At 34.9% G+C, this 26,845-nt stretch overlaps 8 protein-coding genes and 1 non-coding gene across 10 annotated transcripts; 4 read left to right on the forward strand and 5 right to left on the reverse strand.

Annotated features, from left to right (window-relative positions):
* Nucleotides 1-81: 81 nt before the first annotated feature.
* On the reverse strand, nt 82-2,134 carry LOC18992851 (protein MULTIPLE CHLOROPLAST DIVISION SITE 1). Its single transcript, XM_006416296.2, has 5 exons — nt 2,059-2,134; nt 1,598-1,921; nt 1,118-1,290; nt 399-786; nt 82-316 (listed from the first exon to the last, which is right to left on the reverse strand). Exons 1-5 carry the CDS (start codon nt 2,107-2,109, stop codon nt 158-160), a joined length of 1,095 nt encoding a protein of 364 aa, XP_006416359.1. The 5' UTR covers nt 2,110-2,134; the 3' UTR covers nt 82-157.
* An 82-nt stretch (nt 2,135-2,216) lies between these two features.
* On the forward strand, nt 2,217-2,288 carry TRNAW-CCA. The gene has a single exon. It is a non-coding gene; the product is annotated as a tRNA-Trp (tRNA).
* Nucleotides 2,289-6,365: 4,077 nt separating this feature from the next.
* LOC18992852 (RING-H2 finger protein ATL80) lies at nt 6,366-7,267 on the reverse strand. The gene has a single exon (XM_006416297.2). It carries the CDS (start codon nt 7,156-7,158, stop codon nt 6,556-6,558), a length of 603 nt encoding a protein of 200 aa, XP_006416360.1. The 5' UTR covers nt 7,159-7,267; the 3' UTR covers nt 6,366-6,555.
* Nucleotides 7,268-12,969: 5,702 nt separating this feature from the next.
* LOC18992853 (outer envelope pore protein 21A, chloroplastic) lies at nt 12,970-14,569 on the reverse strand. The gene is made up of 5 exons (XM_006416298.2): nt 14,417-14,569; nt 13,779-13,853; nt 13,540-13,692; nt 13,342-13,440; nt 12,970-13,198 (listed from the first exon to the last, which is right to left on the reverse strand). Exons 1-5 carry the CDS (start codon nt 14,507-14,509, stop codon nt 13,115-13,117), a joined length of 504 nt encoding a protein of 167 aa, XP_006416361.1. The 5' UTR covers nt 14,510-14,569; the 3' UTR covers nt 12,970-13,114.
* Nucleotides 14,570-14,763: 194 nt separating this feature from the next.
* On the reverse strand, nt 14,764-16,353 carry LOC18992854 (peptidyl-prolyl cis-trans isomerase FKBP18, chloroplastic). Of its 2 annotated transcripts, none has more exons than XM_006416299.2 (6): nt 16,029-16,353; nt 15,691-15,761; nt 15,516-15,602; nt 15,284-15,433; nt 15,121-15,180; nt 14,764-15,006 (listed from the first exon to the last, which is right to left on the reverse strand). In XM_006416299.2, exons 1-6 carry the CDS (start codon nt 16,336-16,338, stop codon nt 14,944-14,946), a joined length of 741 nt encoding a protein of 246 aa, XP_006416362.1. In that variant the 5' UTR covers nt 16,339-16,353; the 3' UTR covers nt 14,764-14,943. The 2 variants fall into 2 exon arrangements, with proteins under 2 accessions (XP_006416362.1, XP_024008338.1); XM_024152570.1 differs by having other exon boundaries at nt 14,776-15,006; nt 15,095-15,180.
* A 187-nt stretch (nt 16,354-16,540) lies between these two features.
* On the forward strand, nt 16,541-17,074 carry LOC112084027. Its single transcript, XM_024152282.1, has one exon. It carries the CDS (start codon nt 16,541-16,543, stop codon nt 17,072-17,074), a length of 534 nt encoding a protein of 177 aa, XP_024008050.1.
* A 2,337-nt stretch (nt 17,075-19,411) lies between these two features.
* On the forward strand, nt 19,412-19,873 carry LOC18992855 (putative F-box protein At1g57580). Its single transcript, XM_006416300.2, has one exon. The coding sequence runs from the start codon at nt 19,412-19,414 to the stop codon at nt 19,871-19,873; it is 462 nt and encodes a 153-aa protein (XP_006416363.2).
* Nucleotides 19,874-20,989: 1,116 nt separating this feature from the next.
* LOC112083903 (putative F-box/kelch-repeat protein At1g20790) lies at nt 20,990-22,059 on the forward strand. Its single transcript, XM_024152090.1, is given in 3 exon segments — nt 20,990-21,158; nt 21,161-21,671; nt 21,674-22,059. Coding segments are annotated over 3 exon segments (984 nt in total). The 5' UTR covers nt 20,990-21,049; the 3' UTR covers nt 22,038-22,059.
* LOC18992856 (U-box domain-containing protein 44) lies at nt 21,942-25,533 on the reverse strand. The gene is given in 5 exon segments (XM_024152089.1): nt 21,942-22,486; nt 22,488-23,680; nt 23,779-24,088; nt 24,174-24,729; nt 25,147-25,533. Coding segments are annotated over 4 exon segments (2,406 nt in total). The 5' UTR covers nt 24,711-24,729; nt 25,147-25,533; the 3' UTR covers nt 21,942-22,120.
* Nucleotides 25,534-26,845: the final 1,312 nt, after the last annotated feature.

Genomic DNA, 26,845 nt, shown 5'->3' on the forward strand with positions numbered 1-26,845 from the left:
TCGAAGAATTGCGATTCAAGCTCTTTCGATGGAAAAGCAAATTAAAGAAAAAAACATAGAATTAGGGTTTTTGAAGGTTTAATACAAAAAATATCTCCAGTTACTTGGAACGCAAGTGTAATTCTCAAGGCTATATTTACAATTAACTTAGCGCGCCTCAGGACTTGTGCGTCTCCTCAGAGGATGAATTGCCAGTATGATTCTCCTGAGAATTCTTCTGGATATTCTCGTCTTCGAGCTTGGTTGAGAACTTGTATGGCCTCTGAAAATCTCTGGCATTTTGACTGTCAATTGCCAGATTATTTAATTTCTCCTCCTGTAAAGAAACAACCCAACAATCATTATTCCTCGGAACTTGTCGACTACCTACTAAAGACAAGAGAAAAAGAAGAGCTTACATTTTGTAAAGCTTCAAGCTTTTTCTGCATAGCTTCATGCTCAGCTCGAATCCGGAAAGGAACACCTTGCTTTTGGTAGACATTGTTCTGGGCAAGGTCTTGATCGATATCACTAACCGTGGTTGCAAACGGATGATTGGCCGGGATCCATCTGACTGTATCGGGATCAACATCAGGCGGTATTGAGTCTCCTTCTTTCAGGAAAACCGTTGGTCTCTTCCATTGGTAAGCTCTTGACCTTCTTCTCTGATGAATAGTTTGTTCTTTCTCTGTAAGTGTGACTGGAGCTAGCCTATAAACTTTCCCGCACATCTCTACCGTCGAGCTTCCTTTACCAACTTTGACAAACGGGTTGTTGAACGGGTCCTCGTAATTAAGAGCCTTTGAGCTGATACAAAAATAAAATAAAAATACGACGAAAAGTTAGACCAAAAGTAGCACACATCCACCTACACGAACCATATAAATGTTTGAGTAATGACACTAACTTGATAGTTTTGGCTTTTAGACTATGAATTATAAACAAAGATATAAGAGTGTTTTGAGTTTCATACATGCCTCTTATATGCATGAGATTTAAAGCTTTAGAGAAGTTAGACCAAAAGTAACACACATCGACCTACATGTCTCCACTTATGTGTTTAATTAATGACACCAATTTGTAAGTTTTGGTTACTCAGAATTAATAACAAAGATAAAAGAGTGAGTGAGTTTCATACATGCCTCTTCTATCACCAGATCTCAGCTGGCCACGTCTCACAAGATCAGCAACAGAGCCAGCAGGACGGTTATCGCTCGACTTTCTTATTACATAAGCCCGGATAGCAGCGACCAAAACAGTAGCTGCGATGCAGATCCCGATCCAAATGCTGTTCCCTGAGCACTTTTTCATCTGAAGAGAGAAGATTTCGAAACACCCAAATCAAAATCCAAATCCATGTGCAGTACCAATCAAATCAACAGAAGAATCACCACAAGGTTTATCTAAATCTGCCATTTCCCCTTGAAACCTCACAATCATAAACCAGTGCTTAAGGAAACTAGGAAAGAAACAGGATCTCGTAATACTGACTTATCATTGTTATCAGCAACCCACCCAGCAAAGTCAGGAAAAATTGAAAATTTAGGCAGCATCAACAAATTGAATATCATAAGTAAAGAGAAATCCAGCAAACTCAAGAAATGAGAGAGAATCATACCACGAAGATGACAGGAGGAAGTGTGGTAATCATACTCCGGAATCTCAAAACTGAATCCTCGGAATCACGGGCGACCTTGGTAACCATACTCCGGAATCTCGAAATTGAAGTTTCGGAGTCACAGGAAGTGTTACTCGGAGTCGTAGCAACAACATCATCATCCTGACTATTCTGAATTTCTTCATCTGGAGTCGAGGAATCACCAATCGACTTGCACACGAACCTTTTGCTGGTTTCCACTTGAACCCAGCTCAGATTTACGGCTCTCCTTTTAAACACAACCAAATTTGAAGGAATCCGGAGCTTGTCTCTTCCAATCGACGACTAGGGTACCAACGATAACGGCAACAACACAACAAAAAACGCGAGATTCAATATTTCAATCACCGGAAGAAAAAAGAGGATTAGAGGAGAACGCAGTATCAGTAAGTGTGATTGGACAAGAAATGGATCGATTTTACCTGGAGATTGCAAAGACAATGGAATTGGAGAGAATCAATGGTGGATGCCATTTCATGCTGAGGGAAGACCAACACACACACACACCAGGCACTCTTAACAATATATTCGACCTGTATATTATGATTTATATAGTTATAATGTACAAACCTTGACGTGGGGATCCGTGGCGCAATGGTAGCGCGTCTGACTCCAGATCAGAAGGTTGCGTGTTCGATTCACGTCGGGTTCAAACTCCCGAAAATTTCGGAAGTCCCCAACTTTTTTTTAATTAATCTTTTAGACGTAAACAGCACGAAGAAGAGTGCAAATACACAGAAACGGCAACATGTCGTGGCCGTTAAAAGAATTCGCCACTTCGAGGTTGGGCCGTTAAGAGAATCCAACAAAGACCCAAATATATTCCTTTGTCAAAATATGCTGACACTTCAAATTCTCAGTGATGCTTTTTTCTTCACCACTATCAATATTCCCAAAAAGTTTTTTTATGACCATTTAAGGGATCAATTAAACTGTATATTTAAAAGGCGAAATCATCGAACCACCCACTCAAAATGGAACTTTCTAGTTGTGCAGAAAGGTCGACAGTGAGTACACAAACTACAGAGTTAGTTGGATTCTTTACCTTTGCTATTTTGGAGTTATTTTTATTTTATTTGTCTGTTTATATTCATATATATATATATATACACACACACGTTTTCAAATTGCGTTTACATGCAAAAAAAAAAAAAGAATTCGATAAAGCAAAATAAATGTGTTGTTTTTGAACATACGCACTTAAACATGTTAACGTTAATATTGTGTTTGAAACAATTAACACTGTTTATGTTCAAACTGCGCATAGAAATCATATTGAGATCAAAATTTAGAGCATTTGAAGTATTTTTAAAGGGGTTCTCACAACAGAATATTAATATACAACTAGATTTTAACCCGTGCGTCCGCACGAGAATGTTTTATTTTTTATTTCTAATATAAATTGTATTATTTTTTTGTTTAGATATAATTTGTTTTTGTTATTTATTTTTTTAAATCAAAAAATTGTTATCATATTTTTATTTTAAACAGTAAAATTTGTATATTAGTAGAATAAGAGTATGCGTTAATTAAGTATACATTGATCTAATGTTAATTATAAACTTTTTTATTATGTGAATTTAGATTTACACATAAAAAATCTATATATCTATGAATTTGCTAATCCATCCGTTTAGTTGTCTTAAATCATTTTTAATATCTTACATGTTTTGACAAACTAACCCGTATAAGACTATAATTAATTGTATAACCCTATAAATATTTACTAATATAAAATATTTAGACCAATTGATTATGAAAAAATATAATAATATATTTATTTATTATTTGTGCTATTAAAAAAATGTATATATATATATATATAAACTGGCTAACCTGTTCGTTTAATTGTCTCAAATAATCTTAATATCTTACATGTTTTAATGAATTAACTCATGGACCTTATATATATATATATATAACTCTAATCAGCTCGATCATATTATTGTATAGTATAAATTTTTTTTTTGGTCGGATAATATAAATATTTATTAATCTCAAATATTTGATATTTTAACCCAATTGATTATGATAAAACACGATAAAATATTTATTTACTATGTATTTTTATAAAAATACTATTTAAATTTAAAATTTTAAATTAAATCTCTCTTGTATTTAAAAAATTTTAAAGTATTAAAATTATTATTTAAATTTTCGTAATGAAATTTAATTATAATTTTTTTTTGAATTTTTTGAATTTAAATTAAATTGAATGCAAATTTTTGTAACTAAATTTAATTAAATTTCTAATAATTTGAAATTTAAATTAAAGATGACATAAGGAAATCTAAAAATATTTAAATTAATAACTAATTTTCGGAAATTAAATATAAAAATAAAAAAAATTATAAAAAAAACTTTAAGAGTGTTTGGATGCAAGCACTAAATGTGCTTCTGTTTTAATAGAATAGATTAAAAATCACATATATTTATTTATTATTGGTTTATTTTTTCTATTTTAAAAGTAATTATATAATAAATGTTAATATTATATTAGTCAAGTATTTCACCAATGAAAATGGTCTTAGACCCTGCATAACTTTTTTTGCCAAATATCTAGACGTCTAAATCCATATATAAGCAATATGGTGTAAGAAACTAAGCATATAAGCTAGACATGAAATATTGTTTAATTAGCAGTATTTATTTCAGAACATCCATTTGAAAAAGAGGTATTAATTATTCACGTAACAAACAGAACAATCAGTAATGCACAAAATAGTGCAGAACATAAATATGGGAATCTCCAGCCTCATTGGTAAACTTCTTTACATCTCTCATCATTTTAGTCTGCGAATTTATAGTCGTTGAGCAAGACGTAAAGCATTATATTCCTCTTCGTTTTTTGGTTTCTAGTTCTCTTTGTTTGTCATACATATTATTTTTGCTGGGACTCTTTATCGCTGCAGCGGAGAGCTTGATCAAAACAATTAGAATACACTTAATCATGCCATTACTAACAAATAAATTATACTTTATAATGATATCTAATCCCCAACACCTCCACAAAAATTGCCTTATAAAAAAAAATTGTTTCTTTTACTGGGATGTATCTACTAGAGTTTTTGAGATAAATTATGATTTCAGTAAATATAGTTATTGCTAACCTGGTTTGCATAAATATTCAATATAATATATTTTCTCTAACAATCCACTATAAATTGAACTTTAGGTTAATAGTCGCAAGTTTTGGTGGTCTTCAGGTTGATGGTCATAGATTTTTGTTGAATTAAAAAGGAAATAAATTAAAATATAAATATGCATATAGTAATAATATGGTTAGCAGCACTAAGCACAAGGACGCACTTTCCATAGTGGGAATGCTTGTGATGGGACTATTATAATCCGATGACTTGGTGGACCATCCGCCGTATTTAAATCAACGGCTCCCCTAAGAAACGAATAAATAATACACATTCTAAATAACTAAATCACTCATTTGCTGACAAAAAACAAACTAAATATTATAAATCTAGAATTCCCATCTTAAAACATTAACTTAAACATTAAATTTATACGTGATATCGCCATCTATTTGTTAGGTCATAACTCAAAAGGTAGACAATACAAAAGGAAAGTCTTGCAGTCATCTTGACTCTTTCAGTTATATACTACTCACTATTTAATTTTAGTTATAAATATTTATTTTCGGATATTCCCACAGTCATTTTGACTAATTATAAATTATGATTACTATTTATACATATAATTAAGGAGAGGTGAAGTATCCGATGGTTGAGAATTTATGTAATGTATAATTTAAATTAATTTGATTTTTCTTTGGTTTGCATTTCCATTTTTAACGTTTTCTCTTTCAGAAGTCACTAACAATATTTAAAAATTCATTCGAATTTAGTGGATTATATATCTTGTGCTCCCAAAATTCTTCTATAAACCCGAAAACTGTAAAAAAAGGTTGAAGAAACACAATAATTATAAATGTTAAAAAAATTGGAAAGTGATAACTCAGCCAATACGTTTCATACCATTTGTAACACACACACTGGCCACATTTGCTTTCCCATTTATTAGGGAATATTCCATAGTTAGCTAGCAATTAAAAAATCAAGTAATCAACTGATCAAATAGTCTTTTGGTGCTTTTTTCTTAATAGAGAATTCAGTAGCATTCAAATCATTTAATAATGTTGCATTCAGAAATTATAAATTGAAAATCCATCACTCCAATTTTGTTTATATTAATGATTTTTGGTGAATATTTATATATTATCAACCAAGTTAAATAACAATAGTGGTTAAAGCGAGTGACAAATTGTTGGATAAAAGAATATCACTTGACTAGTTAACTTGAGTTTCCTAGAACAGGCTATCGATCGATAGTGTGACTAGTGAATGATAATTATCATTTTTGTGTGTAATATGAACTTATATTTCAAAATCTAGAATTTTAGAATTTCATTAGTTATGAATGATACTATGTTGTTTTATTTGGCAAATGTTTAAACCGTCTTATATCGCATAGGTCTCGATTAAGTGTATATATCATAAGTATCCGCTTAACGCCTAATAGTTTCTTGAAACTGAGTTTTCTTTTTCTTAACAATTGAAAATACTCGTCTCTTATCGTACGAATACTGATTACCAGTCAAATATTCAAACATATTATTTTTTTTAAAAAAAATATGAATCGAGTAGGTCCATTATTGTTCAGCAAATACACGAGTTTTTTTTTTCTGAACCTTTGCAAATACACGAGTTGATTTTGGTAAGGGTTCAATGCAAATCGTTAAATTTCCATTTCATACAACATTTACAAATTACAATAAATATGTACATTAAGAAGGATAAACATTATCCACTAAAAATGATCTGCATTAAAACATAGAGATATCTAAAAGGCGAAGGAAACAAATAATAATGGGAAAGTAAATTGAGGAAGAAAAAAAAGAAAAGAAATCAGGGCAAGAAGGAATTGGGATCATCTTCGCCTTGCTTGATTCGGATCTCGATTTCAGGTTCGGATTCAGGTCCGGAGCTAGAGCTACCGGGCAAACCGCCACACTTGTGACATCTGGCAACCACCAAGATCTGACGGCAAGAAGGGCAAGACGAGTGAGACCCGAGCCACGTGTCAATGCAAGACACGTGGAACCCGTGACCACACTGCGGTAAAACCCGAAGCTCATCGCCGGCGGAGAATTCCGTCAGACAGATCGCGCACTCGGAGAATTTCTCCGAAGACGGTGATTCCGGCGAGAAAGTCAGCTTCGGGAGAGACTGGAGTACTTTCTTCTTCAGCCCTTTGTTCGCCGCTGCGACCGTCGGTGGAGGAGATTGACCGGAAACGCCTTGAGAGCTCGGAGCAGTTCTGTTTCCGGCTGCGAGACGACGGAGCCAGACGCATCGAGAGACCGCGATAAGGCCGAGAACGCAAATCAAGGCGCAGAGGAGAGCAGCGAGGATGACAACGAGATCGGAATTCAAAGCGGCGGTGGAGGTATCAGTCGCCGGCAACGGAGAGTTGGATTCTCCGAGAAGACGGAAGAGAAGGCGAGCCATTTTCGAGCTTAGTAAAAGAGGAGTGAGAGAGAAAGAGAGAGTTATATTTGGTTTCGGTTGTTTGAGAAATTTGAAAAATGGAAGGATTGATTTGAGTCTGAGAGGTTTTTGGAGAGGCCAAGAGGAGCAGAGATTTATAGAGCAGAGTTCTCCTGGTCTCGCCTTAACAATATCCCTGTCGGTTAAGGATATTTTGGTAATTTTCCGACACGGTGTTTTATCTTTAAAATAATATTATTCTTTGATAGCTGATTATTACACTTGTTGCATTCTGTCAAAGACGAATAAGAAAAAAAAAGTTTATTTATTTATGCTTAACATTAATGTCTTTTTCACAATCTACTTATTACTATGGTCAATTGTTATCTTTTAAGATTTTTTGTTGAATTAAATTCAAAATTTATTAGTTTTAGAATTTATGATTGGTAAATTTTGTAGTGTTTGTGAAAATTGGTTTTAAGAATAAAAAAATGGGATTCTTTAGAAAGCAGAAAAACCAACCTAGACAACTTTTTTAAGAGATCGGAATAAATACTAAACAGTTTGACATATTATATCTTTAGATTGTGTTTTTTTTTTTTTTAAATCCCAAAAATGTTATATCTACGACTAAAATTATAGGTATGTGAGAAATGGTATGCGATGCGTGTGGTGTGACCATGTTTATTGTGTTGGCATTTCATATGTAAGTATGTAACAAATGTGGGCGTACGTGTTCTTGGAATATTGGAACAATAACCGAAAGATTCTTTGGTCAGTTTCGCAATAATTGCCTTTGACCCATAGACACACTCACATAATCACAGAAACGTAACAAACTTATTGTTGTTACGTTCGTAAAACAAATAAACATTAAACAATGGAATAACTTAGCTAATATCGCTATAAGAAAGAAAATTCAGCTAGTTTTTTCTTGTTATGACGGAATGTGGGATTTTTTTTTGGTTTCACATGGCCCATCCAAAGAGCAAAGGTAATTGTTCTCTTGACCAAGAAAAGGTAAAAAAATAATATTAAAGATCCATGGATGGTTGTAAATTGCAAAGGCTATGAAAAAATAAATAAACGAATAAGAAAGTTTAATAAAAAGGTAGAGTCTTAGTGAAGATCAAAGATGCCCTGGTAAAGAAAGAGCATTGCAATATGTTATTAGATGCTAATTTAACTCCAACCGTCCATAGTAAGATCCTACGATTTGCACTCAAAAAACTTTTGCATTTTTATTGGTTTATAATTTAATCAAGGTCTTAATATGTACTTTAAGTAGGTCAAACTACTTATTCGAGGTTTAAGTATTTGCCCAATTGATGATTTTGGCAGGAGAGAACTTAGTTAATGACGATTGCCCTTGTGAAGAAATAGTATGATTCTTAATTGTTGATGCTAGGTGATTTATATTCACAAACCACAAAAATATAGATATTTTGTTACTGAAACTACATCAGGTGCTTTTATAAAACAGCTTTTTATGTAGTTAATTTAGTTTATTGTAACCTGACGTTTTTTGTAAGCGATTTCTTACGCGTATCTACTAGCTTAGTATCCAGAGGAGAATAAAGTATGGAAGATTTTTTTTCGAGATACATTTCTTTGTAGGGCAAACACAGGAAAATGGGCCAAAACCAACCCAAACTAAATTTGATGTGCCAAAAAAAATCCGAACTAAAATACAGTATCAAAAACTATCTGAATTTCAAAATAATTTAAATTTCCTATTCGAATTTTAATATAAGTGTCAAAATCTACTTTGACTAACTTTGATGTTAGTCAACTGTTAAAAAACGCTGACGTGGCATGACAGAATATGACTTGGCATGACACGTTATTATCTTACCAAAACGACGTCGTTTTACTAAAACAAAAAATTTTAAAATTTTCCTCTTTCCTAGATTCGAACCCAAAACTCTCTATACCATATTCAAGTGCGCAGACCAGTTGAACCACGAGACATTATTACTACGTTTAACAAATACATTTATATATTATTAATACGCCTGTCTAAATTCGAAAAAAAATGATGTATTTAATTAGGAGTAAATTAAACTCCCAAAATCAAATAAGGGTTAGACAGTTTAAATTAGAAAAAAAACAAAACAACAACGTATTCAATTCCTATCTAAATTCGGAAAAAAAACAAAACAACGAAGTATTTAATTTCTTCTAAATTCGAAAAAAACAAAACAACGACGCATTTAATTCCTATCTAAATTCAAAAAAAAAACAAAACAACGATGTATTCAACTCGTCAAAGACGTGAAGCGAGCGGTTGGTGATGGCACGCGCTCGCATCAGTCATTTCATGGAGGCTCAGTTTTTTGGAATCTCTTGCCGTCGATTATTTGACGAGAGCGAGATCATCTCGGTCGCGGACGAAGACGAAGCAGATGGAAAGGGTTCCGGTGGTGCAGTTCGCATCAGGTGGAAACACGTTGTCGTTTTATTTATTTTTTTGGATTTAAACAGACGTATTAATAATATATAAATGTATCTGTAAAACATAACAATAATGTCTCGTGGTTCAACTGGTCTGCGCGTTTGGATATGGTATATAGTGTCTTGGGTTCGAATCTAGGAAAGAGGAAAATTTTTCAATTTTTTGTTTTAGTAAAACGTAAAGTTTGGATAGGAAATTTAAATTATTTTGGAATTCATATAATTTTTGGCACCATATTTTAGTTCGAATTTTTTTCGGCACATCAAATTTAGTTCGGGTTGGTTTTGGCCCTTTTCCTAGGCAAATACATTTCGCCACCAGAATGATACCACGTGCACACTAACTGGACGCACACTAACTGGGCGCACACTAACTGGACATGTGTCAGTCGAGCTAAGAAAATGAATTAGATCGTTTGCGCTTTGTGCAAACTGTAACTGCAATACAGCACTATTTTTACAATATTTCGACAATTCCGAATCCATCATCAGAATTAAACATTGATTCGTACAATCGAAGTTCAAACTCTAAATCCATATTGTACGATCAGAACTTCAAAAGTGTCAAGTATTTAACCACGAAAATCATTTATTTGTTACAAAAAAAAAAGAAAATAATTTCTATTAGTTTTACTTTTATGTATTACAATTTTTACTTTTTTTTTGTAACGGCATTTATCAATGATCACGGTGTATATCCGTATATTACAAATTATTGTGTGTTCATATATGGTTACTAGACCAGAAGCAAATAAAATAATGCCCAGGAGATCATTTTCATACTTAATATATGATAAAGAAAAATGTATATTATCTTTGTTGTCATCAAATAACCTAATTACGCATCTCATGGCCGTACAGACTACAGAGTCTCTAGTATCGGGATTTTAGTACATTATAAATGTGGGATGTTTTTCTCTAAATATGAATATGTATGTAGACATGTATAGTACGTTGTTCCAAGTTTTGTATAATTTGAGCTGACTTATGTTTTAGATAGACTATGAATAATAATAAATTATGTGGAGAATTGGTAACCAGACAGACTCGGCCGAATATATGGTCGTCCATGTTACTTGTCAATGGTCTTAAAAACTTTGTCCCAACGATGATGATACTTAACTAACTTCAAAACAACAGGTGTAAGACGCAACGGTTTGGTGAAGAAAGTGGAGAGACACTTGTCAGATGCTCTTTCAAAAAAAAGTTTTAATTTAGATATCATTTATATAGTTCTTAGTTGTTTTTCATTGTGTAAAACATTATGACTTTCTGTTTTTTTTTTATTTATTTTAATAATCTTGTTATAGAAGACAAACAAGGGAACAACCTTTCTTTCATTTACGCGAGGGTTATCTCAAAATCCATAGATTAAAAAACGAAGAGATGCTTTTGCGAAGTAATCGGTCGATACGTTTGCCGTTTTCAGAATAAAACAAAAGAAATTTATGAGAAATTAGGAGAGGGATTGGCGATGTCCTAATGAAAATCCACAGATCGCTGTCACTTGGAGACCCAAATTAATAGCTCCGGTTAGTTTATGTGAATTGGAGGCTGCGCAGATAATCTCAAACACAAAAGAAACATTTAAAATGCCCTAAAGTTTTCATTTTGTATAACAATACAATATACATTGAAACTTGAAAGTTACAACTTACAACTAATTATCTGATGACAAGTATTACTAATGAATAAGTATAAGGTTTAGTCTACAGAAACTAGCTAGTTACCGAAATATATAACTTTCCCATAAAAGACTTTTTCATTTTTGTTCTAATGTTAAGACCTTTTAAAAAGTTTTGAAAAAAGAAGGAATACTAATGCTTAAGATTATGCATGCTAAGGAGGTATAGGAGGAGGGAACGTGTGAAAATAGGACTTTCTAAATATAGTAAATCGATCATTTTTGTTAAAAATGAGTATTAATTTTCTGGTTGACTCTTTCTCTTCTCAGTGCACGCTCCACTTCCTGTTTTCTCACCGCCCACTTCTTCTTTCTCCACACATGGTCAATTTCTTTTTTACTCGTTAAATTTTAAAAGTTTGGATAATTAATAGGAAGATCACATCTAAACATGTCACTATACAAAAACCTTTTTTCAGACCATATATTAAATGATTATGGGCAAGTCTATAATCATCTCCCATTACTAGTGTATAGTCAAACCGAGGAGGAAACTTCATTCCTCCATTAATTAATCAATTGCGAGTTTGAAAATAATGCAGCTTCGAGGAAAACGCATTAAATTTGACCAAAATCAATCAATTGTGGGCACGAGATTCCTCTATGCCACATCTTCGGTTTAAGACAATGACTTTAGCATTTTCCCACGTTGTCTGAAGGCCAATCTAATACCTTCAACTTTTCAAAATGGCCTCGAGTATTTCATCAGAAAAGTCAAATTATTTATGTTAATGAATTATCTAAACATAAATTATAGTATAAACTATAAACAAGATACTTCCTCCGTTTCATGTAGAGTGTCATTTTGACATTTTTCATACAAATTAAGAAAATTTATAAAAATTCTATTCTATCCCTAATTAATATATTAAACAAAATTTTTCTCTCTAATTAATATTTTAAAACAATAAGGTTAAAATTGGATTAAAAAAAACTACATTGAAAACACAAAGTGATACTTTTTATCAAACAAAAATAAAATGTTAGAATGACATTTTTTATGAAACAAAGGGAGTAATAGACCATGTTGGGAGTTGGAAGTGGAACTTGGAACATAACCGTTGTTTAGGACTTAACATGCATAGATTTTTACGTGGTGTTTACTGTTTATTAAAAACCACCAAGAAAAACTAATCCAATAATATGTGAAATTTGTCAATGTTTATTCTATGTACTATTGATATTGGGAAACTATGGTTTTTGATTCTTTGGTCGTTGTGGTTGTTATGTTTTACACGATCTTTGATTGATGACCATCAGAAGCAAATCTTTAAAGATCGAAACCTTCTTTACCTTTGTGTGTGGGGACTCTGTTGTCGATTTGATACTGATGGTGATGTTCAAGGCTCATAATAGCCGCATCCCGATCTCGAAGTCAACCAAAACCGCGATGAAATTTCCGCATTATACCGATCTAGAGAACCGGATTTCTGATGTCGGTTTGTTAACTATAAAAGCGTCCTTAGATTTTTTGGTTAAGGTTGGATTCGGAGTGGTTTGGATTGGTCTTTGATTTGTACTTTCCGGTTAACTACAACTTTATCTCAAAGTAAAGATGATCGGTAAGTGAACCAAGTGGGTTTTAAGACCACACATAAAGTCAAACTCAAATAGATACGGATTCCATGTAAATAGCTATACGAGCAGAGGAGACGAGAGCTATATTTCCAGATGGTTGCAAGAGTGAAAAGTGATTGATAACAAACATAGATCTTTGGATTTGCTCTCAAATTAGTTGGTTGAATCAAAGTGAGTCTTTCTACAAGTAATACATTTCTCAAAAAGATCAAATACAAAATGTAATCTTACTTTTCTGAGGGTTCTATTCTTGTTTTCTCCTTACAGATCAAACCTCACATTCCATTTTCCTTTCAAGTTCGTGTTGAGAGTCCAATTGTTTTCTCTAATCTGCATATAAGGCACCTGTAAGAAAGGGAGAGAGAGAGAGGCAACACATTCTCTTCAGTAATATGATGAGAGCAATAGCATTGTGAGGCAAAAGCTCGGAACAGTGAGCTCAAGAGTAAAATTTTAGAAGTAACTACATATAATTCAGATTTCAGTACCTTCTCAAACATTTCGTAGCCAACTCTGAGGCGTAAATCTTGATCTTTCTGAAACTTCCATATGTTCCAATCAAATTCAGCAGCTCCTTTTGGGTTCCTCTGTCTCAAAAAATCATAAAATCCCGGTCCGTTTTAGTTTCAAAACCCATGAAGAAACATAAACTGATGAAGAAAGTTCCTGAAGCATGAAGAGATAACCTGAACGAAGTCCTGGTCAAAGTCACATCGTCCTTTAATATTGAAGGTTACAAGCTCATCAGTTATCACAGGAAACTTCTTTTTGCCACGTACAAGACACCGAAGCTTATCGCGTTTATTATAGTGCAAGCCTACTCCAACGCTAGTCGAAGCCTATATGCGGAATTCGTGGCATTAAAATGGTTGTAAAAAGGTTCAAAGAGCTCAAGCCAAGAAACACAAAATTTGAGATGTAAAACCTCATGAAAAAAGTGTCTTATCATCGCACAGAAGTAACTTGGCGCTCCAGCTCCTGTATCTAGCTCTCCATGAAGCTATTACAAATGAAAACCAACCAAGAAATATAAACAACCTTAGCCAAACTAACAAAGCCAAACATCACTCTTATTTGAGAATCAACTAATCGAAGTTTGAACCTTTCTTGTTGACATTAACCTTAACCATGAAAATGGTCAGTAATCCAAAACTTAACTAAGGATCTGGCCAAATTTTGAAAAAGCTAAATACAGGCTAAGAACAAATCTTCCTAAAAGAGACATCATCTATTCCTATTTCAGCCTAAACAGCTAACGACACTGAGGCAAATCAGATAAAGATTCTAAAGCCTATCTGTTTAGTTGTCCGCGTCTCATCTCCATATCTGAATAGAAAATAAGCCTTCTACATATATAAAACCCTTAGGTTGCAATTTCTACGACGCAGACCATAAACCCTCAAAATCTTAACTTATAAATATCAAGTAAGAGGGCTTTTGACCCGGAAAGAAATGAAGAAAGTAGTCAAAGAAGAAATTGCAGAGCGAAGCAATAAAGATTTGAAAAGAATGGAGCTGAATCCGAAGAACTAATTCGAAGGAGACAGAAAAAGCTGGAGCTACCTGCAAACGAATCTGGGAGTTCACCGGGAGCTTCTCCTTGGCATGGATTTTCAGAGACCTGGAATTTGTAGAATACCTCAGAGAAGTCTCCATTTTTTTCAGTTAATTTTTCTCGGGAAAAACACTTACCAAAAGCACAAGTAGAGCCAGCGACCAAATCCTAGTACATGTGGACATATCGGTTTATTATCAGGTTCAATTCGGTTTACAAAATCTTACCAAATTAACTACGCTTTACAACATTTGGTTTGGTTTTTTAAGGTGTGCTATTTGAGCATTTAAAAAAATTTAATTTAATTTGGTTTGGTTTCTATGCCCACACCCAATAACAAGTCGCCACGTAAGAGTCAGATATTTTTAAAAATTATAGACCAACAAATACGGGTTATTTAGTGTACCAGAACCGGTCCAAATGTTACATCTTTTTCTCTATCCTCCTTTGTACTGTAATATACTTTAGACAAATTATGGGACAACAATGCTTGAAGCTTCAAACTTTTCTTATCAGTGTTCTAAAAAAGTCTTCTTCACTTCTCTTCAGGGGGCGTCACCTTAAGCAGCTCTATGTTTAACTCAAACGTAGCTCCAGGCTGCAACAAAATATACATGGTTGTTTTCTCTTAAACCCGAAACACAAACTACATTTTGTAAACAGATTCTACAAAAGACGGAGCTTTCCTCATATACAATTTGTAGGTTCTCACCGGTATCTCGTTCATTCCTTTCTGACCATAACCAGCTTCAGGAGTAACAATCACAGTTCTCTGCAAGAGTAAAAAAGAGGTTAAGAAACTCCTGATATGCCTAAACTTGAAAGTAAAAGCTGTAAGTAGTAGGAAGCAAAAATGGGCGTGCTGGTTTTTTAACCTTGCCTCCAACTTTCATTCCTTCAGTTATGTAATACATTGCTGGAGGAGGTTTTGGTGAAGCCTGTGCAGAGAACAACCCATTTGGGTTGTCTACGAATTCACGTTTCCTTTCTTTCCCTGGCGTAGATCCGACCTTGAACTCGTAAGGCTGTTGCATAAGAAAATAGCAACCATCAATGGGAACTATGCACGATCTTAAAGATTAAAAGAAAGGGATATGGTTAAGTAACCTGAGAAATACTACGGTTTCCAGCCAAAAGCTTGGATTCTCGTGTAGAAATTGCAGTGATGCTTCTGTATCGGCAATCGAAATGCACCTAAATCATTACAATGTAAAGGCGAGAACTCGATTTCGATATAGAGTAATCAAAAGGGGGTTTTCTGCAGTTGAATCATTAGAGAGACCTGAGCAGTTGATCCTTTAGTGGCTACTGGACCTTTTCCTTCCTCAATGTCATAGAATTTCAATCCTTCAGCTGCCAAGAACAGAGCAACAGAAATTTGTAACAAGCTTCAGTATAGTTGCTCACACAAGTAAAGCAACTCCCTTTTACCAACTCACAATCTCAACTCTAGAAACCCAATTCACAAAGAGAATCATCATAGCGAAAACAAAGAACCCTAATTTCTCTGAAATTTTTGATTTTTAAGAATCAGAATCGAGAAGAACACATTACAAGCCCTAACAGCGAAAATTGTGCGGAATACGAACCGATAGTTAAGAAGAGAGCGAGGGACTTAACGGCTAGTGGAATACTCCTCGAGAGGGATAGCTTTTCTGCCTCGTCTCTCTCTGGCATCCGAAGAGCTCGGAGGTAGAACGAAGAAGCTCGTCAATGGAAGCGAGCCGAGAAGAATCATATTCGCGTCTCTTCTAGATATGGGAACCGAAAAGGTTACGGATTGAGTAAAGGGTCGAGATTGATCTGCCTCAGAAATCGACGAGATTCGAGGAAGACGAGAGTGATGATCAGATGCCCATCTGTGTAAGCTACTAATGGCAGCCATTGATGAAGAAGCAGAGAGAAAGAGTGAGAGTGAGAAAGCTGTCATAAAACCCAGCTTCAGAGCCCCATATCCATATCCCAATTTTCTTCCTGCTTAAAATGACCTTTGTACCCCCAACAGCTGGTTAGTGAAAACAAAACAATACGTTCGCAAAACGCAGTCAATAAATTGGAATCTTTCCTTTTTTAACGTGCAAACCAAGTTTCCTTATTGGAATGATTAAGTTACGTCTATATATACACAGTATATGAGATGCACAATAACATACTACAACCTAGAGAAAAAAATCACATCAAACGAAGTAAGCCAAAAAATAATCTTAACTTCTTCCTCTTTTTTCTTTTCTTTATATTTGATCATAAATAGCTTATCTTTTCATATCCTCGACGAGATTCTTTTCAAATTGGATCCCAAATCTCTGGTAATAATGCAATGCACAGAGAGATCTATCAGATCACACATATCCAACGATTCGTATTTCAAATCACTTGATTGGGAATTTTATCGGTTTAATCAGTCTTTGTTGCCCTCTCCGATGGAATTAAATGAGAAGGTGGACGTCATGACGATGGTTCATGATGATGAACGCTTCTCCTTTCCAAGTGTTACAATGGAAATGATTGATAAAATCTCACCATATGCTCAGAATCTGTTGAAGAAGAAAAATGAAACAGAACTTAGAAAAAGATTCTTAGTTGAAGAAGAAACAAAACTGGAGGTGCTTTCTTCTTCTAAGTTCCTGAACGTGGTGAGAATCAACAAAAGAAGAAGAGTGAAGTAGACAAATCCATATCATGTGACTAATTTTGATTAATTGAATACAAGTTTATTAGTTAAGCCAAGCGGATTGTTGTTCAAATGTTACATATTTTTTTTTTCTTTTTTTTTGTACACACCATATGTTTTCTTCTATTATCTACCAGAAGATGATATTATCAAAATTAAAGTGACGAAATGAACTATGACATTGGACATAGTTAATAGTTTTAAGTTATTAGACAGTTTGCGCTAAAATCTTCCAAACATATGAAGGTTATTTTAGTCAACGTTGTGCAAAGAGCAAATGCGACTTCACCTTAACAAATAACAAAAGAGAACAAAAAAAAAAAACTCCAACACAACGATAGCCAATAAAGCATACTGAACAATAAATGAAAAACTCACCAGTTAATCTTTTTTATATGTATCATCGTACACCAAAGTTTAATAGATTGACAAGAAAAAACAAGGTTTTTTCTTTATTTTCCACGTAAAGACTGAATTAGCAAGCAAAAGTCTAATAGTTTGTTTCAGAAAAAGGATTTTTTTTTTCAAAATGACCCTTTTTGGTATGTCATGCATGCTGTGAGACCAAACTAATCGACATTGTCTTGTGTATGTATGGTCTTCTTTCAGTAATGTTATGTATGTATGGTCTTCTTTTCAGTAATGTCTCAAACAAGCGATTGAGAGGTCATGGGTACAAACAGATTGGGATACGGATATGGTTTTGAATTTTGAACTATGTTGTAAAAGTTCTCTTCTTCTTCACTCTTGTTTTTCTCAACCTCTTCGATTTCCGATGCAGTTCAATCTTATATACAGTTTAACTAATCACATATGCACATATTTCATGACAAAACAGGAAAATATATCTTTATAAATGTACACCGAAGTTACGGGATCGAAACCCCAATGGCCAATATGTTAAACTTAAAATGTTAAACTTAAAATGTATACGTTGATATGTTTTGTCAAAACTAATGTTTGTCAAAACTTAAAATGTATACGTAGTCTAATAAATTAAAGTATATTATTTTCAGTGTAATTTTGATTGAATTTGTTGATATGTTTTGTCAAAACTAATGTTTGACCCCAATAGTTTTTTGTTCAAACTTTTAAATTATGGTAATATAAATCAAATTTGTTTATTACGACTAGATAAAAATTATTGCTAACTCCACCATTGATTTTAGTTCAACGATATTCACTTTTTTACCATTATTTTGCTGAGATTTCTTTAATTAATGACATATATAAACTTATTTATTTTCAAATTATGGTATTATATGTCAAATTTGTTTATTACGAGTCTGATGAAATTTATTGTTAGTTTCGCCGCTGGTTTTGAGTAATTTTTTTAGTGTTCAACGGTATCCACATTGACCCATTTTCTTTTCTTGTTTTGCATGAAATTTCCTTAATTAGTTTAATGCATTAAATTATTTACTTTGTTGATTCAATATGTTTAAAATCGTACTTTGACCCATACTATTATCGTATCAGATATTGAAACGTGTCACAATCGCACTTAGTTGTAATTTAATTATTGTACTACATCTGAACTTTTTTACGCTTTATATAATAGGCTAAGATACAATTACCAAACAACTAAAGTAAAAAATAATCATAGAAAAAAACTAAAAAAAAATTCTTAATGTCTCCGACTCCAACCATGAATAGTTTACCTTTACATATCCTTGACGAGATTTTCTTCAAAATGAATCCCAAATCTTTGGCGCTGATGCGGTGCACCAACAGATTTATGGAATCTCATATATCCAACGACATAAAATTCAAATCTGAATACCTGTCTCAGTTTGAATCCAGTCTGCTTCATATCTCCAGTGGTGGCTCCACATTGCTATGCTTCCACCCTTTGGGTGATTCTAGGCTATTTCTAAACGATAAAATCTTAGAGAAGCCGTGTCGTATCCTTGGTTACTGTTCTGGCCTTCTCTTACTCTTGATTGATGGATGTTTTTGCATCACCAATCCCCTCACAAAAAAGTTTCGATTCTTGAATTACTCCGAGTGGGAAAGACCAAAATGCATTGGGTTCACGGTTGATCAAATCAATCAAACTACTCAGGAATTCAAAATTGTCCGCATAATCGCACACCACACTTCAAATCCAAATGAAACAATGTATAAATTCGAGATCTACACTGTAGATTTTTGGAGATCGTCAAGAACAACAATTACGTGCCTCTCAAGCGACCTCATGACAAAAAAGAAACCCGTTTATCTGGACGGCACACTTCACTGGTTGAGAGAAGACAGAAGTATCGTAGCTTTCAATCCTGAAACCGAGCAAGCACGATTGATCATTCCAAGCCAACCCCACCTGGAATCGAGCATGAGAGTCTTGCTTGGTGCCAGTGATAATCACCTGACATTGATATCAGCGACCATGGAAATGATTTATGTTTTTACCCTCGAGAGTATCCTCACTGATCCTAAATGGATCCTCGCGAAACGGATCATGAACGAGGCAGTGCAGAAAAATATTACGTTGTCTTGGGACGTGGAGGCATACGACGGCAAATGTATAGTGGTAAGGACAATGACTAATCTTACAGATTACCAAATGGTTAATGGCTATGACTTGAGAGTGAACAAGTGGGACATCGTGGGTTCGTTGCCAAGCTGGTGCGATGGACTTCGAGACTTTTATCAGTATAAGCCATCATGGTCTTCTGTTATTGGACTAACTGATCAGGAGGATGAGCTTTATCATAATCTCTTCATAGTTAAATATGCCCGCGTCTTGGCCGTGGAGGGTATTATAAGATTCATTAATCATAATATATGCATCTAAATCCGTTTACTTTATAAAAATAAGAACTGTGTTTTTTTTTTCCTTTCAATTCTGAATTTGTTTGCTGGTGTTTTTAATCATATCTTTTTAATAAATAAAACTCCTTATTTTGTTGTCTAACAAAACATAATTCGGCAAGTTTATACATTGGACTTTCAAAAGATAATGTAATGTGACTGATGACATTGGAAGAAGCTCGCATTAATCATATATTCAGATCTTCAATTTCACGGTGACAAATATGATGTTCAATTCGACGATTATAGGAAAACAATATTCTGAAGAACAATGTGAAAATAGTTTAATAAAAATGAGAGTAAAAAATATGATTCTGATTGATCTCATGGCTTTGGGCTTTGAGGTCCTAAACACAATAATCAATTATACTAAGCCCAAAGAAGAACAAAGTAATTGGAAATTAGTACAGTAAAACCTCTATAAATTAATAATGTTGGACCATGATATTTTATTAATTTATTATGATATTAATTTATAGAGAAAATTTGCTTTCCGCATATAATTTTCTAAAAATTTGTTTAGAATAATGTTATATTTTAACAAATTTTATAATATAAATTATGATTAACAATTATAACTATCACAATAAAATAGTTTTTAAACATCATATTGGATTGTTCATGTAAAAATATACATGTTTATATGTTTAAAATTTATAAAAAAAAACATAGCTACTATCAGTATTATTGATGATAAAATTGAAAATAACACTACAATACATTTAAAAACATTTACAAGTAAGAAAATTAATTATCACATCAAAATATCATCATAAATTTTTGATGTATATAGTAAAACAGCATTAAGAGCTACTGATATAATAATTAGAGAGATGAGAACCAATAAATTTTTTAAGTAAAAACAAACACATTAGTCATCTTTTAGAATATTAGATTTACATATTTTACATAAATTGATATAATTATTAATTTATGTTTTTGTTAGGACCATATATTTACATAAAAATTTTTTTAAAAAATATTATCTTATTATCGGATTTTTACATTGATCCGACTTGAGACCAATAAAATTTATAATAATTATTAATTAATTGAGTATTAATTTATAGAGGTGCTACCATAATTGAATAGCATTCCTTTGATTCGTGAACCTACACCCTAATTTTCTCCCTTTCCAAAAGAAAAACGCTCACCGATCATGATCAATCGCTTACCTTCCCATCTATTAGACCAAATGCTCGGCAGATTGGAACCCAAATCTCTGGCACTACTTCGATGCACGAATAGAGATCTCCGATCGTATATCTCCGATCCGAATACTTCAACCGGGTCGTCGGATCCAGTTTGCTCCACACATCCGGCGCCTACAGTGCTCTCTCCAGCATCCCCTTCGGATCGAGTTTACCGGGAACCAAACATGAAGTCCCGAGCTCGTGTCGGATCCTCGGCTCCTGCTCCGGTTATGTCCTTTTCGCGATCTGTCATAAGCTCTGCGTCGCGAATCCCATCACCAAGAGGTTTCTGTTTTTGGATCCTCCCGATGTTGGCCTTGGAAGAATAATACGTAGCGAGCCAGGCCTGGTGGGAAGAAATCACATCGGATTCGCCGTAGAGAAAATCGATCGAACCACACAGAGATTCAGAATCGTTCTTGTAACTTATCTCAAAATGATATCCGCAACCAAAGAATCGATTTTTGAGTTGGTGGTTTACTCGGGAGATTCATGGAGAGCATCGAGAAGGACCGTTGCTAACAGTCAAGCAAACTTAAAAAGCGTACCAAGCCTGTTCTCTTGGATTGCAATCTTTACTGCCTGTTAGAAGACGGAAACATCATTGCTTTCAATCTCGAGATGGAGCATGCTCGGCTGATTCCTGGACGGGATCATCAGGGATCGAAGAAACTGTTTCTCGGAGCCGTGGAGAAACGCCTGACCTTAATCTCTCCTAGTGAGCAAGTAATATCCGTTTATACACTCGAGAAAATAATTATTCAAAGTTTTAGTTGCTACGTTTTAAGGTTAAAATTATTCAAAGTTCGATCTTTTTTTTCCCTTCAATCATGTGCAATCTTAGAAAATAATCAAAGATTTCCTCCACAAACATCTGCCTTTTATTCTGAGGCCGACCAAATGATTCCAATTTCCAGCGTACAATATAATAAACAAACAAATCAAATACCTTAAAGCACACGCGATCAAGAATCGAAATTTACACCATATATATATATACGGAAAAAAACTCTCTGGACAGATTACAAAAGATCACCCTATGCCATTGTTGGGAATATACCTGAGAAGTTTGGAATCTTATCAATGTGTTTCAACGCGTTCTCAGCGACCTGCCGCGTTCTAAAATCAGCGTTTTGGAAAGCGTCTACAAGCGCAGCGCTCACGTTCGGTTCTTCTGCGACTTCTCTTGCTATCTCTTCAATCCGCAAGATCCTTTCCACCATCCAAACCGCTCTCCTCGTCAGCTTCTCTGTTCGGTTCTTTGTCAGAACGTTTAGTATATGCCGTATCCCGTCCGCATCGTCAAGTATCTTGACCCCTTTCTCTACATCTAACCCGTCTCCTAACAAGCTCGAAAGAGCTGCAAGCGAGGCCTCGACCACTTTCTCATTCTCATGGTCCAAAGAGAGCCACTAGTTTCTCCACAGCTTCGCCTTCGACAAGGCAAAACGTTTCTCTCAAGGAACATATTCCCCGGTGGATCTTGCACAGCCCTGTCACAACGTGCGGTTTGCTCATACATGAGAAGATGGAGCCACAGTAGTTGGGAGGAGGCAGATCGGGCATCCGTGACAGGTTTATAGACTCTAGTGAAAGATTCTCTAAAGCCATGGCAGAGACCATCTGTATGTTATCTTGACCGTTGGACTGAAGCAGATGGATGAAGAGCGAGGCAACGTTGTACTCACGGCAAAAGTTAACGGCCCGAGGCTCGTTGTTGAACGCAAAAGTGATCCGAGCAAGTATACGCACAAGCCCTTCAAGAAAATTCCTCTCAAACCGCATCCCCTTGATCTCCCCTTGGCGGATTCCAATCACTTTGGAGATGATTTTCTCAAAAGCACCAACTCCTAACATTTCTCGAGTAAGACCCAAATCCCTCTCAGGCAATTCCGCTAAGAGACCAGCAGCTGCAGCCTGTTCTTCAGAGATTGGTGTCTTCTCTGAAATGATCGCAACAAGGCTACCTAGTTGTCCAGCAGTGCCACGCAAGGCGTTGGCTAGCTCTTCACTCATTAATGGAGAAAGGTTATGAAGAAGCTTTATGCAAGCCAAACGCAGATCATCATTCTCTCGTACCTCTACAAACTGAACCAAACTGATGATTGCACCGGAGGTTTTGATTGCAGACACCACATGTATAATTGTCTTCGGGCAACCGGTGAGTCCAACAAGAACCTCCAAGAGCTTGCACTGGATCGCTGGACCCGTGTTGCTGATTAGATACAGCAGGTTCTCCACTCTGTTCTCTGAAACAAGAGTGGCTTTGTCAAAGTCATATCCAATGTTCACTATGTTAGCGAGGATAGTGGCAGAGACTTCTTTCAACCGAATCGGAAGGTTGTTTGGCCCTATGTAAAACAGATCTTTGATAAGTGGCGAGAGAATTCCAATGCTGATCAAAACCTTTGCACTCCCTTCAAACGACGAGATTTTGTTGAGAGCTCTCAGGGCAGCTTCACGTTGGGGCATGTCACCACTTCTCATAAGATCGACAAGAGACGAACCCACAGTCTGAGCCACATGAACCTTCATATCATTATTCAAGGCTAGCTCCCCAAGAAAGGAAGCCATGGAGAGCTTCGTTTCAGGTGAACCTGAACATAATTGACAAGAAAATCAAGACTTGACCATATCTTAAGCAATTCTGTCAGAGCTAGTTCGATTAAAAAGAAAGTAGGGATTTATCATTCACCTTCAAGGAGTTTTTCTAGAAGAGGTTGGAGTCTACCATAGGAAGCCATCTGCTTAACAATTTCCTCTGACCTCTCCATGTTTTCCAATGTTTTATCAGCTTTCTCAACAACTGAGACGTTTACTGAGTTGCTGCTTGTCAGACCAACCAATAAAATAAGTGCTCCGTTAATCGAACCAATCTTCTCGCACAAAGCTTCTGATTTGGAGAGCTCACACAACAAGGAAACAGCTGCTTCTCTCCCCTTTGACGGCTCGTGTGACAAGAACTTAACTAGAGTACGCACAGTATCCCCTTCAGCTAGTATTAACTGCAAGATGCTGAAAAACTTTAATTAGAATCTACCATAACAAAATGCAATAGCAGAGATTATAAACAAGAAAACGAGAGACAACCTTGCTCTCCTCATCTTCTTCAACGACAACTTGAAGAGTCTGTAAAGCCTTATACCGCACTTTATGGCTGTTACTCTTCAACATGTCGATGATCATACGAATAAGCTGAGAGTTGCGTACACCCTGTCTATTCGATCGGATGCTCCTGCAGATTTGTCGCACGTGCATCAATGCTTGCAAGATATCTGTCTCGGCATTTCCAAGAAACAGCGACTGACGAGCAATGTCAAGCTTTGCGGCATCATTCCTGGATCTCCACTCTTGGATTGTGTTACGCAGAGCTATGCTGGGGCTCACGTCAAGGCTACTCAGCTCCTGAGAGGTTATAGGGCAAGATGGAGGTCTCCCACTGTCTCGGCATTCCATGAACCATTTTTCAATGGCTTCACGCTCGAATGTTCGGCCATTCTCTAAAGTGACAGGATCGTGCATAACCTGCTTTGTCAACGGACAGATGAATGCTTCATAGATATGGTCTACTCCTCGCTCGAAATGAGAGCTATCATCTGACTCGTTTCCATCCCAGCTTCCATCCATCTTATTAATGCACAACTCACTGCAAATTAGCAAAATAAACTCTTGATTATGAAACAGAATGCTTTGATCCTGAAGGAGAGTCCAACAAGAGTCAAGAAATTGAATTCTCAAATGCAGTAGTTTGGTAAGAAAGTGTCCAAATTTGATAGTTAATGAAGCCGAAAGTTTTGGAAATACAAAAGGGGATAATACCAGATTTGGCTAAGTTCTTTCACAGTTAGGTTCTCCCGGATTCTTTCATAGCAAAGGAAACAAAACTCAGTATTTCAACTATAACATTAAATTACGAAAAGCAAGAGTCTCCCACAATCATCATTCCCATCAACCTAAATATAGCATGATTACCAAATTTAGCAATACTCGTGGGAAAATAAAAGAGAGAGAGACAAACATTTCAGGTAAGCGTTTTCAAAAACACAAAAGAGAAACAGCATACCAAGCAGTTCCGATCTGAGAAGCGCCTCAAAGCTACAGAGAGGGGCTAATACAAAACCTTAGTTTCTTCTTCTAATTTGAAAATTCGAAAAATGACCACTTCTTAATCTCTTTGAGCAAAAAACGCGCCAGAAAGTGTGACTTCTTCTTCGTCCATGGATCCAACTGTAAGCAATTGAGCAGCTTGCTCCTACTCTCTTCTCGAGCTTCAATTCAACAGGGTTCTTTATTCGCCGTGCGAGGGCGAGAGAGACAGGGAAGGAAGAGACAAGAAGAAGATGGGTTCGAAGAAAATGGGAAGAAAAAAAAAAAGGCACCAAACGCTGACTAAAATCGAAAAGTCATGAGAGAGAGAGAGAGACGTGGAGCCACCAAACGCCAACTTGACAAACAGCCTGGCTGTTTACACACAATAGGCTCGATAACATTGGGTCGGGTTATTATTACCCACCCAGAATCATACCAGGGGTGACCCGGAAAGCTTTAGACTTGGGCTAATGGGCTTATTATAAACGATTATTACGAATGGAAAAGGGCCAAAATCAACCCGAACTAAATTTAATGTGCTAAAAAAAATCTAAACTAAAGTACGGTGTCAATTGCTATCTATACTATATAAAAATTCAAATTTACGATCTGAACTTTAATATATGGGTCAAAATCTATCTTGACGTTAGTCAACTGTTAAAAAATGCTGACGAGGCATGACGGAGTATGACATGGCAAGAGACACGTCAGCTTACTAAAAACGACATCGTTTTGGTTGGATGAAAAATTAAAAAAATTGTTGTTCCCTGGATTCGAACCTAAGAAGCAGAGCACCGTAGACAAGCACGTGAACCAACTGAACCATGAGAGATTTTTGTTATTTAGTATACACATATCTATATATACAGATATATTTCTCTTTTGTCGATGGAATATATATATAAAAGCCTTCACCAACTCGGATAACTTGTTTTTATTTATTTAATGACAATGTTGTTTTTGTTTATAAACGAAAAAAAAAATTGATTTTAGAGGAAAAACAGATTTTTACCGTCACCTTCAGATATTGATTTTCAGAAAGGAAAATATATTGTTTGCGTGATTTTAGAGAAAAAAAATAAATCAGAGAGTGAATGTCGAATATAGTTATGATATATCTATATTTTAATAGATATTAAGTTGCTACTAAGTACACATGTCATCATTTACAATATAAATGTTACACATTTCTTATATTTTAATATTATTTTTTACAAACTAATTTCTTATTTAAAATATATACTTTTATATTAAACATATAATAAATAGTCTTAAGATACACACGTGTTGATTTTGAAAATAATTAAAGGATAAAATTAAAAAAAATCAAGTTATCCAAGTCGGTGACGGCTTTTATATATATTTTTGCCATCGACAAAAGAGAAATACATCTGTATATATAGATATGCGTGTACTAAATAACAAAAATCTCTCATGGCTCAGTTGGTTCACGTGCTTGTTTATGGTGCTCTGCTTCTCAGGTTCGAATTCAGGGAACAACAATTTTTTTGATTTTTCATCCAACCAAAACGGTGTCGTTTTTAGTAAGCTGACGTGTTGACTAAGGTCAAGATAGATTTTGACCCATATATTAAAGTTCAGATCGTAAATTTTGAATTTTTATATAGTACAGATAGCAATTGGCACCGTATTTTAGTTTAGATTTTTTTTGA

This window comes from Eutrema salsugineum, unplaced genomic scaffold (assembly GCF_000478725.1).
Source record: "Eutrema salsugineum unplaced genomic scaffold, Eutsalg1_0 scaffold_5, whole genome shotgun sequence".
Classification (NCBI taxonomy): domain Eukaryota; kingdom Viridiplantae; phylum Streptophyta; class Magnoliopsida; order Brassicales; family Brassicaceae; genus Eutrema; species Eutrema salsugineum.